At 43.7% G+C, this 19,533-nt stretch overlaps 1 protein-coding gene across 14 annotated transcripts in view; it reads left to right on the plus strand.

Moving 5' to 3' along the window:
* DLG2 (discs large MAGUK scaffold protein 2) overlaps positions 1–19,533 on the plus strand; it is a 1,357,480-nt gene that overhangs the window by 731,801 nt on the left and 606,146 nt on the right. Inside the window, exon 1 of one of the 14 annotated variants that reach the window (XM_056561374.1) lies at positions 15,571–15,991. The exons of 12 other annotated variants lie outside the window; for them this stretch is intronic. In XM_056561374.1, the coding sequence (XP_056417349.1) occupies positions 15,914–15,991 (78 nt within the window). In that variant the 5' untranslated portion in view covers positions 15,571–15,913. Of the gene's footprint in view, positions 1–15,570; positions 15,992–19,533 lie in introns of those variants that run through there. One more of the 14 variants, XM_056561378.1, reaches the window with a different exon arrangement.

Consider the following 19,533-nt stretch of genomic DNA (forward strand, 5'->3'; position numbering starts at 1 on the left):
CTGTCTTATATTGGACTTTCGCATTGTTTTGTTTTGTCAATGCCTGGCACACCAGGGGTTGAGTAATGCTTTGGTGGGTATTAGTGAACTCCCCACAATCCAGCCACTGTGCAAAGTGGAACTGGCATAAATCATATTAATATGGCAACCAGCATGGCTCAGTTACATTACCTCAGGGTGGAATATTTAAAGGGTACCTCTCATCAAAAAAACTTTTGATATATTATAGATTAATGTATGCAGAATAACTTTACAATTGCATGTTATTAAAAAATATTGTTCTTTCAATTTAATTTTCCACTTTGAAGAAATGACCACTAGGGGTCTCCCTACCAGTTCTGGCAGCAAGCATTTCAGACTCATGCTGGAGTCCTAAACACTAAGAGCTGCCAGTCTGCTTTGTTCACAAAGGAGAACTCTCAGAGCTGCCAGCCTGCTTTGTTCACAGCCTGTTTGGCTGTGAACAAAGCAGGCTGGCAGCTCTGAGTGTTTAGGACTCCATCATGAGTCAGAAATGCTTGCTGACAGGACTAATCGGGAAAAATACAATAGAAAGAAGCATATTTTTCATTAACATGCTATTGGAAAGTTATTCAACATTCATTAATCTAAAATATATCAAAAGTTTATTTGATGAGAGGTACCCTTTAAGATTCTTCCACCCTCCCCAATGCTGCCTAGACCTTAAGGACCATCAATGTTTTGGATATCACCTTGATTCCGGGTTATTGTCTTTGTGGCGTGTCCTGATCTCTTTCCTGTCTCACCCTGTGAGTTCATGCACACTGATCTTCTTTTTAAATTCCTCATCCATCTTTTCTTCACCTACGAACTCTCCATTCGTACCTCTCCATGGCTCCAAGTCCATACTTCTTCAAGAGGGTTAAAGGATCAGACTTGAACCCTTTCAGATATGTGATGGGTCTGGGCAGCAACACCAGTGGAAGAAAAAAAATGTAGAATCAGATTATTTTTTTAGATGGATTCCCATCGATGTTATACATGCCAACTCAAATTCACCAAAGCTCATGGAAGGTCCTGGTCTATGATGGTCATATGTCACAGCGGTGACCTGCCCCTGGTAGTGATTGGTTGTGCTGAACCCTGGAGACTGGGCACTATTGGAACTAGGGCTGGGCGGTATACCGGTTCATTCCGAATACCGAAATTTTTGTGCTGCAAGATATGAATTTTAACCCATACCGCAATACCAGTTTGGCCCCTCCCCCTCGGGAATGAAAGAAGCCGGCCAGAGCTCCTTACATGACAGTGGGCTCATGCCGTTATATACCGTGGAACCGCCAAAAGTTACAAAAATACCGTGATACACACATTTGGTCATACCGCCCAGCCCTAATTGGAATCACATCAGCCTGGGATTAGGTGAGGAGCTAAAGCCACCATGCTAAAGGCAGTCGAGGTTGACAGCACCACGCTCAGCAATGTCCCATGCACAAACCCTTGATGAATAGGACTAATGCACGGAACTTCAATGAGCTTGGTACGGTTGCCTCTGCAACTATACTGAGTGGTCTGCCTCTCCCTAAACGGGCCTGAAACTTGCGACTTGCACTTACATTTTTTTTAGCCCATTAGCCCAGCCTTGCCCCATTTAAAGGGGTACTTCGGTGAAAACCTTTTTTCTTTTAAATCAACTGGTGGCAGAGAGTTAAACATATTTGTAAATTACTTCTATTAAAAAATCTTAATCCTTCCAGTACTTATTAGCTGCTGAATGCTACAGAGGAAATTCCTTTCTTTTTGGAACGCTGATGATATCACAAGCACAGTTCTCTCTGCTGACATCTCTGTCCATTTTAGCAACCATGCATAGCATATGTACGCTAAGGGCAGCATGGTGGCTCAGTGGTTAGCACTGCTGCCTTGCAGTGCTGGGGACTTGGGTTCAAATCCCACTAAGGACAACAATAAATAAAGCGTTATTATTATTATAATAATGTCAGCAGAGAGAACTGTGCTCATGATGTCATCAGAGAGCATTCCAAAAGGAAAAACAAAAACAAGAAGCACAACCACAGTAAGGGTGAAGAATAGGAAGCGAGGATTTTTAACATTTTGTATTTTGGTCAGTATTTATAGCAAAAGCCAAGTGAAACTGACAAAATGATAATGGAAAAATCTGTACTTTCTTTCTGTGTTTTAGACCCCCATATCTGGATAAGGTTAAATACTGAACAAAATACTACATGTGAACCCAGTCTAACTTAGACTTCCTAAGGTGTGAAATGTCTTGGTTCCACTTGTCCGCAGCTCACCAGCGTCGCACCATTGGTTTCTGCTGACCTGATCTGATCTGTCACATATGATGGCTAATGGAAGAATTCACCTTTAAAGGGGTACTCCTAGCAACCTCTGCTGCAGCACCCCAGACATCTGGTGCACGGAGCGAACTTACGATGCGGGGCAGAGGCTCGTGACGTCACGGCCATGCCCCCTCAATGCGAGTCTATGGGAGGTGGCGTGACGGATGTCACGCCCCCTCCCATAGACTTGCATTGAGGGTGTGTGGCCGTGACATCACAAGCGGGGTGCAGCCGTGATCTCACGAGCCTCCGACGATGCACCTGACGCTCAAACGAATACCGGCTGCAGCAGGGAGATCGCGGGGGTCCCCAGCTGCGGGACCCCCACGATTGGGGATAAAATGTCTAGGGGCTGAGTACCCCTTTAAGAAGTGTGAAATCTAATCTTCATTAAGACAGCAAATTGTTACTCCACCTCGTAACTATATAAATCTATATAGTATATTTTATATAGTATTTTTTTTCCATTATAGAAAAAAACCCTAAAATGGTGTCTGAATAGTGATGAGCCTTAATTAATTTGATGCCAGAAGTAAGACATGAATATTAATTATTAGCCTCCTAAGCATGAATTAATGATTGTACATCGCATTTCACTCCGGAGCTGTCAGCGCATCACTACTTCTAATTTATCACAGATTAAACATGGAGATTGTGTTTTCTTTTAATGTCTTCAGTAGAGCTGTTGGCCTTCAGGTAAAATGTCGTTTTCAATTAAAAAAAAAAAAACGCCAAACGATTTTAAGGTGCGGGAGAAAGCCCATCATTCCTGTCCTCTAAGTAGTTTGGTCGTTTTGCAGTGAACGTGTGAGTAAGCGATAAAGTTATTGACAATGTATACAAATTATTTATCACCTGCAGTGGAGAGGTGAGATACAGGGATTCCTGCGTTATGGTTTTTTAATAGGAAGACCATAATCAGGCAGGGGACGTCTTAAAGGGGAAGTATCAGATGTAATAAATAATAGCCTGCCTTTAAGGGGTACTCTGCTGCTAGACATCTTATCCCCTATCCAAAGGATAGATCCCTTGATCTCCCGCAGCACCCGGCGTTCAAAACATACGACAGGTTCCTGCGGCAGTGATCGTGACGTTGCAGCCATGCCCCCTCGTGATGTCACGCCACGCCTCCTCCATTCATGTCTATGGAGGGGGTATGTCTGCTGACACCCCCCCCCCTCCCATAGACATGAATGTAGGGGGCGTGGCATGTTGCCACAAGGGGCGTGGTTGTGATGGGGTACTCCAGTGCTCATGTTGCCACAAGGGGCGTGGTTAAAGGGGTACTCCAGTGCTCAGAACGCTGGAGCACTGGAGTACCCCTTTAATGGAAAAGTATCAGAAGTAGTGGTGAGGGAATCGGTGCGGAACAAATTTAACATTGAGAAAGAGACTTATGTCTCGAAATGTATCTGTTTCTTAAACTATAAACTATACTTTAAGTTTGAAATAGTGTTGGGTGCGAATATTCGCATTTTAAATTTTTATCGCAAATTTGCGAATATATTCGCTATACATTCGAAATTGCGAATATTTGCATTTTTTTCCGCATATGTGAATATTTGCATATGTGCATATTCCTTCTTTTCACTTGTGGGCCAATTAAAATGATGCAAATACACTTGGCAGAGGTTATCAACAACATCCCTAGCAACTAATAGTAAAGTTGCCCACCCCCTCGAATACGCGAATATGCGAATATAACGAATACGCGAAATTTGCGAATATAGGACGAATATTTGTCTATATATTCGCGAAATGTCGCGAATTCGAATATGGGCAATGCCAGTTTGAAATACACCAGCCTGTTTAAGTCCATTTGGGGAAGGTGGCACAAGCAAAAACCAGGACTTTTATTATATTCACCACTGTTAGTCTTAGAAGTAAAGATGAGGGAATCGGTGCAAAACAAATCAAGTTTGTTCCAGGTTTTGAAAAAATTCTGATTTGTTTAAATCTGAAACCTTTAGGATTTGTTTTGGGTGAATCACTTGAATGTCTACGGAGCCCTACATCAATAACGTAGCGAACCATAGACAGAACATACAGAAGCAAGGACTCCTATCAAAGACAGGAATCTGTGCTCCTGTACATTAAACAGAACCTGTCATCAAACCATATTTTCTAAACTAACTCAGATTATATTCCCTAACTGCTCCTAACACCCCTGCTGTCCTTAAAAAAAATTCCTAGCTTTAAAAAGCTGTGTATCACACTTTTTCCCCTGCTCACATTGTGCGATCTCCCGGCAGGAGAAAGTGGGCGTTCCCAAGCAGTGATGACATCACTGAAGCCTGCGAGGGCTGTGCCTCGCCATGCCCCGCACACACTTCCTGAGTTTGGTCTCATACCAGGCCGGGAGGAGACCAAACTAACTGTTTCACTTGAGCAGGACACAGGACAGAGCCTCCTAGTGGCTGTTTTTTCATTCACATTAAAAACATATAAAGGTTAAGAATTTTAGCAGCAAGTAAATAGTGTCTTATAATTACGTAAGGAACAATATATTAACAGTTTAGTTTGGTGACAGGTACTCTTTAACAGGCCCAGAGTTAAGCGGGGATGCTCCACCTATACTAAATTTGCTAAGCTCGGCACCCCACCAAGTGAATGTAAATGGCAACACAGTATACTGTTCAGGAGCAGGGACTCCTGTCTTTGACAGGAGTCTCGGGTCCTGTACTGACATTTTTATTCTAAAATTGAAACTAACAGATAATTCCAGTGAATCAGAAAATAATATGAAAATGATTTTGAGAGAGTTGCTCATCTTTAATCAGAAGTTATTAGCTACTGTGTATAGGTAGCAGCTTAGCAATGGTGTTTAGGAATCATGGGTAAGGGTGGGGCATCCAATTCAGCTAGTTTTTCTACCCAGAAGCCATTAATAAAGTATACTAGATGAGTACCCAGCACTGCCCGTTTTTTCCTACCTAATCCATGTGGAGGAGAAAAAGCAACAAAGGAGAAAACGTTTGTCCTCATATCCTGTCTTCAAATCCTGACCCCATATCCCCTCCTCATATACCGACCCCAAATCCCCTCCTCATATCTTGACCTCATATCCCAACCTCATATCTTGACTTAATTTCCCGTCCTCATACCCCGACCTCATATCCCATCCCCATAGCCCATCCCCATATCCCATTCCCATATCCCGTCCCCATATCCTGACCCCATATCATGTCCCCATATCCAGACCTCATATTCCTTCCCCATATCCCCTCCCCATATCCAGACATCATATCCCGTCCTCATATCCCGTACTCATATCCCATCCCCATATCCTGTCCTCATATCTAATCCTCATTTCTAATCCTTATCTCCCGATATCAAGTGTGACTGAGTTGTGATGAATATAAGCTGAAAATTAAAGGGATGTGTCTTATAGGTTGTGCGTGCATTTTCAAGATGGGGCATGGAATGCGGGGAGGGTGTGGCTTGCCAGCCGGACTGACGCATTCACCAGGAGATGCAAAGCGAAGCTTGTGTAGTAAGGTACCAGAAGTCCTATATTCTGGCATGGGGTAGGTTAGAGTTAATTTAACTATTATTCATTTTTATCGAAATATCTCCAGCCGCACAAAAGTTATGCTAGAACATACATTTCCCATAGATTTGCATTGGACTTTAAACAAAATCCCTGGCCGACGCAAATGAGGGTAGGTTAGGGTTAAATTAATTATACTATATTTTTAGTGGACATATAAGTAACATGTTACCGAGTATTATCAAAATATCTCCAGCCATTTGGAAGTTTAACACATATTTCCCATAGACTTGTATGGGACTTTAAACAAAAACCCCGACTCTCAAAAATGGGAGTGGGTAAGGGTTAAATGACCTATCCTATGTTTGTAGTTGACATATAAGTAACATAAGGCCAAGTTCTATGTTAATATCTTTATCTTTATCTAATTGAGTTTTATATATATATATATATATATATATATATATATATATAGACTAAAATAATTTTTTTAATCACCAGAATTTTGTAAGAAAAGTAAAATAAAACATAAATAAATACATAAGAAAAAAAATATATATATAGAGAGAGAGAGAGAGAGAGAGAGAGAGAGAGAGAGAGAGAGAGAGAGAAGGAGAGATAGAGAGAGAGAGAGAGAGAGAGAGAGAGAGAGAGGAGTTATAGTTCCAAAAGAAAGTTTAAGCTGTGTTTACACGTTCAGGTTTTTAATTGCAATTATTAAAACCAAAGCAGGAGCAGATCTTGGATGGAGACCTGTTATAACGTAAAGATTAAGACCTTACCTCTTTTCTGATCCTTTCCTGACTTTGTTTCCAACAATTGCAATTGCAACCTGAACGTGTGAACACAGCCTTAGCAAGCAGCAGTAAATAGACTTGGAGGGGGGTGGGATGCAGCTGCAGTTTATTTATTTTTTATGTTTGTGAGACTTCATGCTGTGAGAGGGGAGGAAGAGCAGCTGAGGGAGACATCAGATTAGCTGACAGCACAGCTCTTACATCACACCAGAACTGCCGCCCACTCAGCAGCCATGGAAAGATATTACGTTGTGCAGTGTGAAAATTATGAATGTGCATTTACAGAACCCGACAGATGGATGTGAAAGAACCAAAATTTGCAAGTTACACACAGCACTTATGGCTGCAATAAATCCCGTACACATCTACAGCTGCCCAGGAGGGATTTGAGATGTGTTTGTGACAGTTTTGTAAACTATAGGGTAACTATGATATTTTATATGACGTGTCCAATCGTGTCAAATACTATAGTCATACTCCATGTAACTCATCTACCAAGATTTTCCAGTACTTTTCTGACCAACATGTCCAACCTGGTATTGTTCAGTCACAGTTAACAAAATAATGGTCACATTTTGCAATTTAGGCTAGTATATGGTGGCACTATATGGCGCAAATGAAATACCTATTGCCAGGCTGGCCTTAGTGTTACCTGTGTTGTCGATCATGACTGGCACCTGAAGCTTAGGACTCCTGGCTTTGGTGGCTCCTGGCTTTGGTGAAGTAAGAGCCGGTATTCATTCAGTGTCTGTGCTGCGATGCATACTGACACTATGGCCATAGTATGGCTGGAAGGCTAATCCGGGACAGCTCTTACGGTTAATGGTCAATTGCAGGGTGGGGGTCATTCCCCACAATCCAGCCCGCCTTTTGTTGGCCTTAAAGGTAACCTGTTTCACCATCAGAGGCGGATTTGCTAGTTGCAGCTCACACTGCCAGAGAGAGCTGTATGTGGAGTTCTTCCCTACATTTGCTCCAAGTTTGGAAGCTGGTGAGCAGCCTGCCTGGAGGCCTGGAAAAGACTTGCTTGATGCCGCATGGCATGGACTCAGGGGTGAACAAACACCTAAGGAGTACAGGTGGACTTTTGTTACGTTTTCCTTTGTTCTGCATTTAAAGACTGTGTGCTGTGAGACAAGTGTGAATAAAACACTGAACTTAGATTTGGAAAATACTGCTTCTTTGCCTCTATACTGCAACCGCACCTATATATAAAACCTCCAAATCTTTTTCAATAAAAAAAGTGTCTGGTAAGGGATTTGTTGGACGGGGTAGAGGACAGTACATGCCTGCTGTTTCCTCTGCTATTGAGAATGTTGGTGGCAGTACCAGTACAAGTACAGGTAGCAGCAGTAGCCAGGTGCCTGGTGGTAGTAATAGCAACCGTGTCAGCAAGTGAAAGTTCTCACTGTCTTCCAGGGCTTGTGTGGTTTCAGAGTATAGTGCAGCCCATGTGGATTGGTTGACTCGTTCAAGGTCTTCTCAGGAGGAGGAAAACAAGTCTGACGATATGATGTTGAGCCAGGTGTCCTGTTGTCATTGTCTACAGTTTCATGCTGTGGTGGAAATGTCTGTTCCACCATCTCATGTCTTTTACAGCCCACTGGGTCAACATCCTGCAGAATGAGGCTTCACCACCACCAGGCTGGGAAATAGCAGTGACACCTTCACAGTTGCGCCGATCCTGTTCAACTTCTCACACCTGCTGTAACCTCATCCAGGCCCTCCTCCACAGACATCTTGCAACCCCTCATAGGGAAGAGCATTGCAAAGTCAACCACTACCATGCTATTACATATCCTAATTCTGGGCAAGAAAAGCCACATGTCTCTGGAAATGTGGTCTCCGATAACAGCTCAAATATCGTAAAGCTGCTGCTTCTAGGCGGCATGACACACTCTCCCTGTATGGCACATGTACTAAATCCTGTTGTCAGACGTTTCATGAGAAGTTCTGGTAGTCTCTTTAATGCTCCACTCCCTCTGCCAGCACTACCCTTGCAAGAGGCAGGAGCAGCAGTGTCATCTTCATGTTGACATACATGATGACAAAGTTTTTACCACTGGTATTCCCCCAAGACATGAATCGTCCCCAAAGGAATGTAAACCATCACCTAAACAACCAGGTTGATGCACCTAAGCTGTGCTCTTTCTCTGACAGACACCATAAGCCCAGACTCCATGGACTTCGGGGTCACAAGATTAGACCATTGGCCAGAACTTGCCCAGTTTTCTTTGGATGTTCTGTCATATCCACCCTCCAGTCTATCATCAGTTCATTGTGGCAGGCGGCGTCATCACCCCTAAGTTAGCAAGACTGTCAGCCAGCAATGTGGAAAAACTCATGTTTACTAAAATGAATCAGGCATGGATCAGTAAGGCATTTAAAATGTTGCCATATGCCATTGTTTAGACAGTACTACCACCACCTGCTGTTTGCTGCCTACTACATATCCCGCCAGTCTACCATATCCTGCTGTACGCTAGTTTCTATAACTCCCTCCAGTTCAATACCTCCTCCTGTATGCCTGCTGCTGTCTTTTCTGCTGGCTACTGCAGCTTCCACCAATCCACCACTGCCTGCTGTCCGCTGGCTATTACAAGTCCCAACAGTCCACCAATGCCTTCTGTCTACTGCCCACTAAAACTCCCTCCTGTCCACCACTGCCTGCTGTCCTTTCTGCTGCCTACTACAACTTCCGCCAGTCCACCACTGCCTGCTGTCCACTGACTACTACGACTCCCACCAGTCCACCACTGCCTGCAGTCTGCTGCATACTACAACTCCCACCAGTCCACCACTGCCTACACGTTTATTACTATTTTGAGAACACCATAACCAATCTTGTTGCTACTCCCAAAAAGAGAGACTTTTTGGAACGCTTGAAAAAGCCATCTTCAAAAAGCGTCTTATGATACACCCTGTTACGCCTAGCGCTCCGGGTCCCCGCTCCTCCCCGGAGCGCTCACGGCGTCTTTCTCCCTGCAGCGCCCCGGTCAGTCCCGCTGACCGGGAGCGTTGCACTGTTTTGGCCGTTGGGGATGCGATTCGCACAGCGGGACGCACCCGCTCGCGAGTCGCATCCCAGGTCACTTACCCGTCCCGGTCCCCTGCTGTCATGTGCTGGCGCGCGCGGCTCCGCTCTCTAGGGCGCGCGCGCGCCAGCTCTCTGAGACTTAAAGGGCCAGTGCACCAATGATTGGTGCCTGGCCCAATTAGCTTAATTGGCTCCCACCTGCTCCCTGCCTTTATCTAGTCTCCTCCCTTGCACTCCCTTGCCGGATCTTGTTGCCTTGTGCCAGTGAAAGCGTTTAGTGTGTCCAAAGCCTGTGTACCTGAACTTCTGCTACCCATCCTGACTACGAACCTTGCCGCCTGCCCCCGACCTTCTGCTACGTCTGACCTTGCTTCTGCCTACTCCCTTGTACCGCGCCCATCTTCAGCAGCCAGAGAGGTGAGCCGTTGCTAGTGGATACGACCTGGTCACTACCGCCGCAGCAAGACCATCCCGCTTTGCGGCGGGCTCTGGTGAAAACCAGTAGTGGCTTAGAACCGGTCCACTAGCACGGTCCACGCCAATCCCTCTCTGGCACAGAGGATCCACTACCTGGAAGCCGAATCGTGACAGTAGATCCGGCCATGGATCCCGCTGAGGTGCCGCTGCCAAGTCTCGCTGATCTTCCCACGGTGGTCGCTCAGCAATCGCAGCAGATTGCCCAACAAGGACAGCAGCTGTCGCAGTTGACCGCCATGTTACAGCAAATTCTGCCCCTGCTACAGCAGCAACCATCTCCTCCGCCAGCTCCTGCACCTCCTCCGCAGCGAGTGGCCGCTCCTAACCTCCGCTTGTCCCTGCCGGACAAATTTGATGGGGACTCCAGACTCTGCCGTGGATTTTTGTCTCAGTGTTCCCTGCATATGGAGATGTTGTCAGACTTGTTTCCTACAGAACGGTCTAAGGTGGCGTTCGTAGTAAGCCTTCTTTCAGGAAAGGCCTTGTCTTGGGCCACACCGCTCTGGGACCGCAATGATCCTGCCACAGCCACAGTCCAGTCCTTTTTTGCTGAAGTCCGAAGTGTCTTTGAGGAACCTGCCCGAGCCTCTTCTGCTGAGACTGCCCTGCTGAACCTGGTCCAGGGTAATTCTTCCGTTGGCGAGTACGCCATACAATTCCGTACTTTTGCATCTGAACTATCCTGGAATAATGAGGCTCTCTGCGCGACCTTTAAAAAAGGCCTATCCAGTCGCATCAAGGATGTGCTGGCCGCACGAGAGATTCCTGCCAACCTCCAAGAACTCATCCATTTGGCTACCCGCATTGACATGCGTTTTTCTGAGCGACACCAAGAGCTCCGCCAGGAAAAAGACTTAGATCTCTGGGCACCTCTCCCACAGCATCCTTTGCAGTCTATGCCTGGGCCTCCCGCCGAGGAGGCCATGCAAGTGGATCGGTCTCGCCTGACCCAGGAAGAGAGGAATCGCCGTAGAGAAGAAAATCTCTGTCTGTACTGTGCCAGTACCGAGCATTTCTTGGTGGATTGCCCTATCCGTCCTCCACGCCTGGGAAACGCACGCACGCACCCAGCTCACGTGGGTGTGGCATCTCTTGGTTCTAAATCTTCTTCTCCACGTCTCACGGTGCCCGTGCGGATTTCTCCTACAGCCAACTCCTCCCTCTCAGCCTTGGCCTGCTTGGACTCTGGTGCCTCCGGGAATTTTATTTTGGAGTCCTTTGTCAATAAATTCTGCATCCCGGTGACCCGTCTCGCCAAACCGCTCTACATTTCCGCGGTCAACGGAGCCAGATTGGACTGCACCGTGCGTTACCGCACAGAACCCCTCCTGATGTCTATCGGACCCCACCACGAAAGGATTCAGTTCTTCATTCTCCCCAGTTGTACCTCTGAGGTCCTCCTCGGTCTGCCATGGCTCCGGCTTCATTCCCCCACCCTTGATTGGACCACCGGGGAGATAAAGAACTGGGACTCTGCCTGCCATAGGAAGTGCCTCTCCCCCCCTCCCAGTCCCGTCAGGCAAACCTCTGTGCCTCCTCATGGCCCCCGTCCTGGTGTCACACTGCCCCGTGCCCGGCTTCGCCCTCTGCCCTCCCTCCCCATTCCCACTCCTGCTGTACTGCCTGCCGTTGAGGAAACCCTCCATTCTTTCCCGGGGTCCTCATCCCAGGGGAGGCAGTTGCCGGTCAAAGAAAAGGGGAGACCTAAGGGGGGGGGTACTGTTACGCCTAGCGCTCCGGGTCCCCGCTCCTCCCCGGAGCGCTCACGGCGTCTTTCTCCCTGCAGCGCCCCGGTCAGTCCCGCTGACCGGGAGCGCTGCACTGTTTTGGCCGTTGGGGATGCGATTCGCACAGCGGGACGCACCCGCTCGCGAGTCGCATCCCAGGTCACTTACCCGTCCCGGTCCCCTGCTGTCATGTGCTGGCGCGCGCGGCTCCGCTCTCTAGGGCGCGCGCGCGCCAGCTCTCTGAGACTTAAAGGGCCAGTGCACCAATGATTGGTGCCTGGCCCAATTAGCTTAATTGGCTCCCACCTGCTCCCTGCCTTTATCTAGTCTCCTCCCTTGCACTCCCTTGCCGGATCTTGTTGCCTTGTGCCAGTGAAAGCGTTTAGTGTGTCCAAAGCCTGTGTACCTGAACTTCTGCTACCCATCCTGACTACGAACCTTGCCGCCTGCCCCCGACCTTCTGCTACGTCTGACCTTGCTTCTGCCTACTCCCTTGTACCGCGCCCATCTTCAGCAGCCAGAGAGGTGAGCCGTTGCTAGTGGATACGACCTGGTCACTACCGCCGCAGCAAGACCATCCCGCTTTGCGGCGGGCTCTGGTGAAAACCAGTAGTGGCTTAGAACCGGTCCACTAGCACGGTCCACGCCAATCCCTCTCTGGCACAGAGGATCCACTACCTGGAAGCCGAATCGTGACACACCCGTTTGCATTTTAACACTGGTAGGCATCTACAAACAGGGATACTTTATGCAGCTTCACTATTTATAAAAATCTGATGTGCAATGTGTTTTCAAACAAGCTTATAGTTTCCATAGGTTACCAAGTGTCACTGTAACTATAACTTTAACCTAGCCTTAAAAAATGTTTTTAAACTACTTGAATACATTCCTAGGTGACCATAGCAGTGTTAACAGGGCTTTAGAGCTCTTAGACAGTGTTATACACATGTTCTGAGGCTTATTTCATTGCCGATTTTGCAGAGAACCTGTTTGCCACAAACCAAATTTTTTCAGAATGTTCTGTACACTCTACTTATGACTGTATCTTAATAATATTTTTGTAACATTATCATTTAGACATGGTATAGCATTAGATTACCTTATGTTTGGTGGTTTTATCGGAGCTCTGCATGGTGATATTATTCGAGTCCTGTATGGTGGCATTCACTTCAGCACTGTGCTGTATATTGGTTTTTCAGATTATGTTGGTGGCTGTATTGGATAACAATGTCTATTGTTATTTTGCCTTTATACAGTTCTATTATTTGGGCAAAATGCTGTATGGTATATATATTGAGGGACAATATGGTACGGTTATTTGTACACTGTGTGACAGTACATTATATAAGGGCGAGTACCTACAGAGTACCATCAAATGTATCCGCTCTGCCTACAGTCCATAATATAGAACTGTTAGGGATTCTTTGTGTCTCCATATTTTATAATTTTTTTTTATATATTTATTTTATATATGAAATATAATGAATATAGTGAATAAAACACTGTTTGGATTGAATCCTTCTGGAGTGCCGCTTCATTCTCTTTTGTATTTGAACACGGTACATAGATTGTCATCACTCACATCAGTCCCTGTCTACACTGGGGCTCACAATCTAAATTCCAAATTAAAGGGGTATTCCCATTCCAGACCCAAAAAAATTGTCCACTATCCACAGGATAGGGAATAAATGTCTGATCCTCGAAGGTCCGACCTCTGGGACCCCTGTTCTCTCTAGAACAGGGCCCTGATCCATGAAGCAATGGGTTAGCACATGCTCCATGAACTGTCTAAGGAAGTACGAGAGATACCCCTTTGATGTACCTGTGGAAGATGGTTGCAATAACTTTGAAACACGTAGTCCATTATTTGTTTTTATTTATTTATTTATTAATTAACACTCCTAAAATTGAACTTCCTACTTGTGAGACGATTCATTCTGTCCTCTGGATACCTCAGGGAGCACCAAATTCAAAAGTATTTTTTCCTCTTGCCGACTTTGAAGATGCCCCTTTCACCTATCGGTATGTTTCTGGCAGTGCCTGGGTATTACAGTATACAGAGTACCAGAGTATTTTGGCTGGTCTTCTCAAAGAGGTTTGACTGTATAACTATGATATCATAAAACACTATTGTATTATATTACTATTAAACCTTAACACTAGGTTCACACCCTGTTTTTTTTGTCTTATTTTGAGCAATAAATGGCTAAAAGAAAATGCAGGGTATTTAGTTTTTTTTTTTTTTTTTTTTTGCTTTTTGCTCAGTTTTTTCAGGCTCAAAATGAGGCTAAAAGATGACATGTAAATGTAGCTGAATGCATTATGACATATTCCTATTATTACGTTTGAACTTTAATGTGCAGTTATATAACTTTTATACCTAAATGCACTATTCTATTATATTAATATCATGCCTTAAAGGGTTATTCCGGCCAAATACATCTTATCCCCTATCCTTCGGATAAGGGATAAAATGTATTTGGCTGGAATACCCCTTTAATGCAATAATGCATAATACTGAATTTTATTACCTATTTGCACAGTTTGCTATTGTATCCTATTACCATATTACTATATACTTGTCCTCCCATTTATACCTTAATGCACTTTTGTATTCTATTGCTATACAGTGATCCCTCAACATACGATGGTAATTCGTTCCAAATGAACCATCGTTACTTGAATCCATCGTATGTTGAGGGATCCGTGCAATAGTAACATAGAATGTTATACTCACGTGTCCCCGTCACTCCGGACCGTCACCGCTGCCCTGGATCCTCGCTCCCCATCAGGTCCCCGGGTGTCTCCGCCGCTCCGGAACGTCACCACTGCCCTGGATCGTTGCTCCCCATCACCTTCATCAGGTCCCCGGGTGTCTCTGCTTCTCCGGACAGTCACCGCTGCCCTGGATCGACGCTCTGCATCGCCGTCTTCACGTCGCTCCTATTGGATGATGGGACGGCGTGCACGGTGACCTGATGACGACAGAGAGCAATGGCCATGCAGCAGAGCATGAAGAGGATGGTCCGGAGCGGCAGGGACAGGTGAGTGAGCGCATGGCGGCAGGTGAAGCAGTCTGCGTTGCCGGATAGCCGTTTATGTGATGGCCCCGGCATCGTATGTTAAAACTATTGTATGTCGGGGCGATGGTAGGTCGGGCTATTACTATATTATGGTCTATTACTATATTCTGTTATACTACTATATCATTACCCCATCATTTATACCTTAATACACTTTGTATTTTATCCCTATATTGTTTTCCATTACTATATTTTATTCTACTACTCTATAATCACCCCGTCACTTATACCTTAATGCACTATTGTATCCTTTGTATTCTATTATCATGATACCTTAATGCGCTAATGGCTAACAATACTATTCCAAAATTTCTTCTTAAGGCGCTATTGCTTTACGTTACTATTTTTATGACTACAAGTTTTTTTTATTGTCCAAGTCTTTATCCATCCTACGGATACATTTCACCAGCCTCCTTATCCTAAACCTAGGAGAGGATTCCGCGTTCCCCCCCACTCTTGCAGAATGATCTCACATCTATTAAGGCAATGAACAATTTGGTTTAATGTAGCTTGTATCGCACTTTATAGCTGTGGGAAGTTGCTTTGCAAGTCTATAAAAGCAAATGTGTTTTCCTAAATCTCCCCCCAGTCTGGGCGAAAGAAAAAAAATCACTCCCATTGTTATGCCATCACTATAGTGACTCTGTATAAAGCATTGCTGCGGCTCCTGTGCCCTCACAGCTCTTCTTCCACATATGTAGTAGTCAGCACCAACCTCCAATCCTCATCATCACCCTCATCCTCTGCTTCAGAACTGCAGCAGACAAGCACTTAGCAGTAGACTAGATGTGAGTTGGGTACAGAGATGCCTCATCACAGAAGACACCCTGCTGGCAGTATGTAAATATACCTGCAGACTGACTATCTAGGCTTCCCACTCAGTGTAAGCAGGAAAGCAACATCTCCAGCCTCCTTCCAGATCCAGAGCTCAGCACTTGGGACCTTCACATCCAGCTCCTTGAACCCCACATCTCAGATATGTTTGCCTCTATCTGGTATGCCAAGAAGCTGGGGCGCAGGTTTGTCCACAATGCCAGGAAAGCCAAACTGCAAAAGGTACAAGACAGTTTGCATTGGACTGTACTATTATTATTATTATTTTTATTATAAATGTTTTCTTATTATTATTATTTTTATTATTTTTTTTATTTGTTATGATTTTATGGTTATTTTTATTATTTATTTTTTCTTATTAGTATTTTTATTATTTGTTATGATTTTATGGTTATGTATTATGTTATACCCATTTACATCATTGCTATAGTTGCTATTATTATATGTTTCCATATAATGATTACACAAGTTTATATTGTTATAAATGTATTCTTATATTTATAAATGCTTATATATATTATAACTATACAAGTTTATATTGTTATAAATATATTCTTACATTTATATATGCTTATATATTATAATTATACAAGTTTATATTGTTATAAATATATTCTTACATTTATATATGCTTATATATTATAATTATACAAGTTTATATGGTTATAAACATATTCTTACATTTATATATACATATATATATATATATATATATATATATATATATATACAAGTTTATGTTGTTATAAATGTATTCTTACATTTATATTTGCTTATATATATAATAATTATACAAGTTTATATTGTTGCATTTATATAAAAGTTGTTCTTTTGCTATAATTTTATATAATTTTTTACATAAAAGATCTTCTCTTTATTAGCTTGCATCAGTCTTTCCCTACCAGGGTGCCTCCAGCTGTTTCAAACCTACAACTCCCAGCCTTCCCGGACAGCCTTTGGATGGTTGGGAAACACTGATGTACATTATTAGCCTTTGTAATACACAAAGATTTAACATACATAAATTATTATTCTTATTACTAACAATAATTGCTAGTTTACGTTATATTATTACGATTATTATTATTTATATAAATTGTATAATTTTTTATTATATATATATATATATATATATCATTATTACTTTTATTTTATTATATTTTATTGTTATTATAACATAATTTTTTTTAATTATATTAATTTTATATTTAAGATGATTATTATGATGATTTTTATTTTATTATTGTTTTTGTTAGCATTTCATGTTATTTAGTAACTATTGTATAACATTTTAGACCTAGTATTATTCTTCCTAACTATGCTGTAGATATGCCTAAATATAGGCATTCATTATACTTAGAGGGGTACTCCGGTGGAAATTTTTTTTTTTTTTAATCAACTGGTGCCAGAAAGTTAAACAGATTTGTAAATTACTTCCATTAACAAATCTTTACCCTTCCAGTACGTATTAGCTTTATGCTACAGAGGAAATTCTTTTCTTTTTTAATTTCTTTTTTGTTTTGTCCACAGTGCTCTCTGCTGACACCTGATGTCCGTATCAGGAACTGTCCAGAGGAGGAAAAAATCCCCATAGCAAACCTATGCTGCTCTGGACAGTTCCTGACATGGACAGAGGTGTCAGCAGAGAGCAATGTGGACAAGACAAAAAAGAAATTCAAAAAGAAAATAATAATTTCCTCTTTAGCATACAGCTGCTAATATGTACTGAAAGGATAAAGATTTCTAAATAGAAGTAATTTACAAATCTGTTTAACTTTCTGGCACCAATTCATTAAAAAAAAAAGTTTTCCACCGAAGTATCCTTTTAAACCTGCCTTTTTAACACAAGCAGCAGAGCTGAGTTTGTCATTGGTCACAACTCACAGTACCACAGAGTGTTAACTGTACTTTTCCGTGAGACTTGTAGACCTACTGCAATACAGTACTTTAACTCCGAGAAGTTCCCCCGGCTTCGTGAGAGCAACAATTCAAATGACAAATTCAGCTCTACTACATCTGTGCACATAAACACTTGCAGCTCCAAGGTTAATTGTAGTAATGAAATTATAAAGTCAATGGATATGTAAATGAGAATGATATAAAAAAAAAAAAAAAAGCAGGTTTAGTGGTGTAGTGTGAGGAGACACGGATTTTGCGGTTATTAAAAGTTGTGCTCTGCAAGATTGGAATGATGGCGAGTTGAATTTGCTTTTAAACTACTTTTGGGATTTTCACTCAGATTTACTGCATCTAATGGTTAGCGTTTTAATTTAAAAAAATTCCTAATGTCATTAGCTGTAAATTGGTACTTTTGCAGACTGGATGTAGCAGAGCTGACTGTGTGCCATGATAAAAAGAATGATAAAGTAGCAAGTTTTACCTATAAAAATCAATTGTAACACATCTTGATATCAGGGTTGGCTGGTGTCAGACAGACATGTTCGGCTGCTGATCGGTTGGAGAATGTTGCCTTGCCTTAACAGAATAAGATGGGGAATCTCAGCCACAGCTTTTCTGGAACATAGATGGTTTTGTTTGGAACACATGCAGCAGAGCTGAATTAGCTATTTAACTCTTTGGGGTCTGCTTTGTTTCTTCCTTGTGAATACTGGAGTCAGTGCCATTAACTGCGTAGCTTGACCTGCAGTCCTATGTAAAGCCACAAATAACACATTGTGATCTGACAACGAGCTGAGCTCTGCTACATCTGAAAAACTCAAGAGATGCTACATTTGGGTAGAAAATGTTAAGCGGACTTAAAACCAAATTTGATTATTAGGATCTGGGGGTCATAGCTGTTTCTTTATATTGTTAAGGGCAGATTTTTTAGTATAGCACTGCAGTACATTTTGGATAGGAGCCTCTATTTTATTAAACAATTTTGCTAATTTTTTTATGCTGATTTTGGCAGCTAAGAGGGCTTCCTATTTAATGCCTTCTGAAAGGGGTGTGGCATGCGGTAGGGCAGAGACAAGGGTGGGGCATGAGGTAGGACAGAGACAAGGGCGGGACGTAAGTTAGGATAGAGATAAGGGCGGGGTATGAGGTAGGACAGAGACAAGGGCGGGACATGAGGTAGGACAGAGACATGGGCGGGGCATGAGGTAGGGCAGAGACAAAAGTGGAGCATGAGGTAGGACAGAGACAAAAGTGGGGCATGTGGTAGGACAGAGACAAAAGTGGGGCATGTGGTAGGACAGAGACAAAAGTGGGACATGAGGTAGGACAAAGGCAAGGGTGGGGTATGGGGTAGGACAGACACAAGGGCAGGGTATGAGGTAAGACGTAGACAAGGGCGGGATATGAGGTAAGACGTAGACAAGGGTGAGGTATGAGGTAAGACAGAGACAAGGGCAGAGCATGATGTAGGACAGAGACAAGGGCGGGGTATGAGGTAGAGCAGGGACATGGGCGGGGTATGAGGTAGGACAGAGACAAGGGTGGGACATGAGGTAGGACAGAGACAAGGGCGGGGCATGAGGTAGGGCAGAGACAAAAGTGGGGCATGAGGTAGGACAGAGACAAAAGTGGGGCATGTGGTAGGACAGAGACAAAAGTGGGGCATGAGGTAGGACAGAGACAAATGTGGGGCATGAGGTAGGACAGAGACAAAAGTGGAGCATGAGGCAGAGCAGAGACAAGGGTGGAGCATGAGGTAGGACAGACAAGGGGGTGGGACATGAGGTAGGTCAGAGACAAGGGCGAGGTATGAGGTATAACAAAGACAAGGGTGGGGTATGAGGTAGGACAGAGACAAGGTCGGG

The sequence above is a fragment of the Hyla sarda genome, chromosome 2, assembly GCF_029499605.1.
Source record: "Hyla sarda isolate aHylSar1 chromosome 2, aHylSar1.hap1, whole genome shotgun sequence".
Lineage (NCBI taxonomy): Eukaryota > Metazoa > Chordata > Amphibia > Anura > Hylidae > Hyla > Hyla sarda.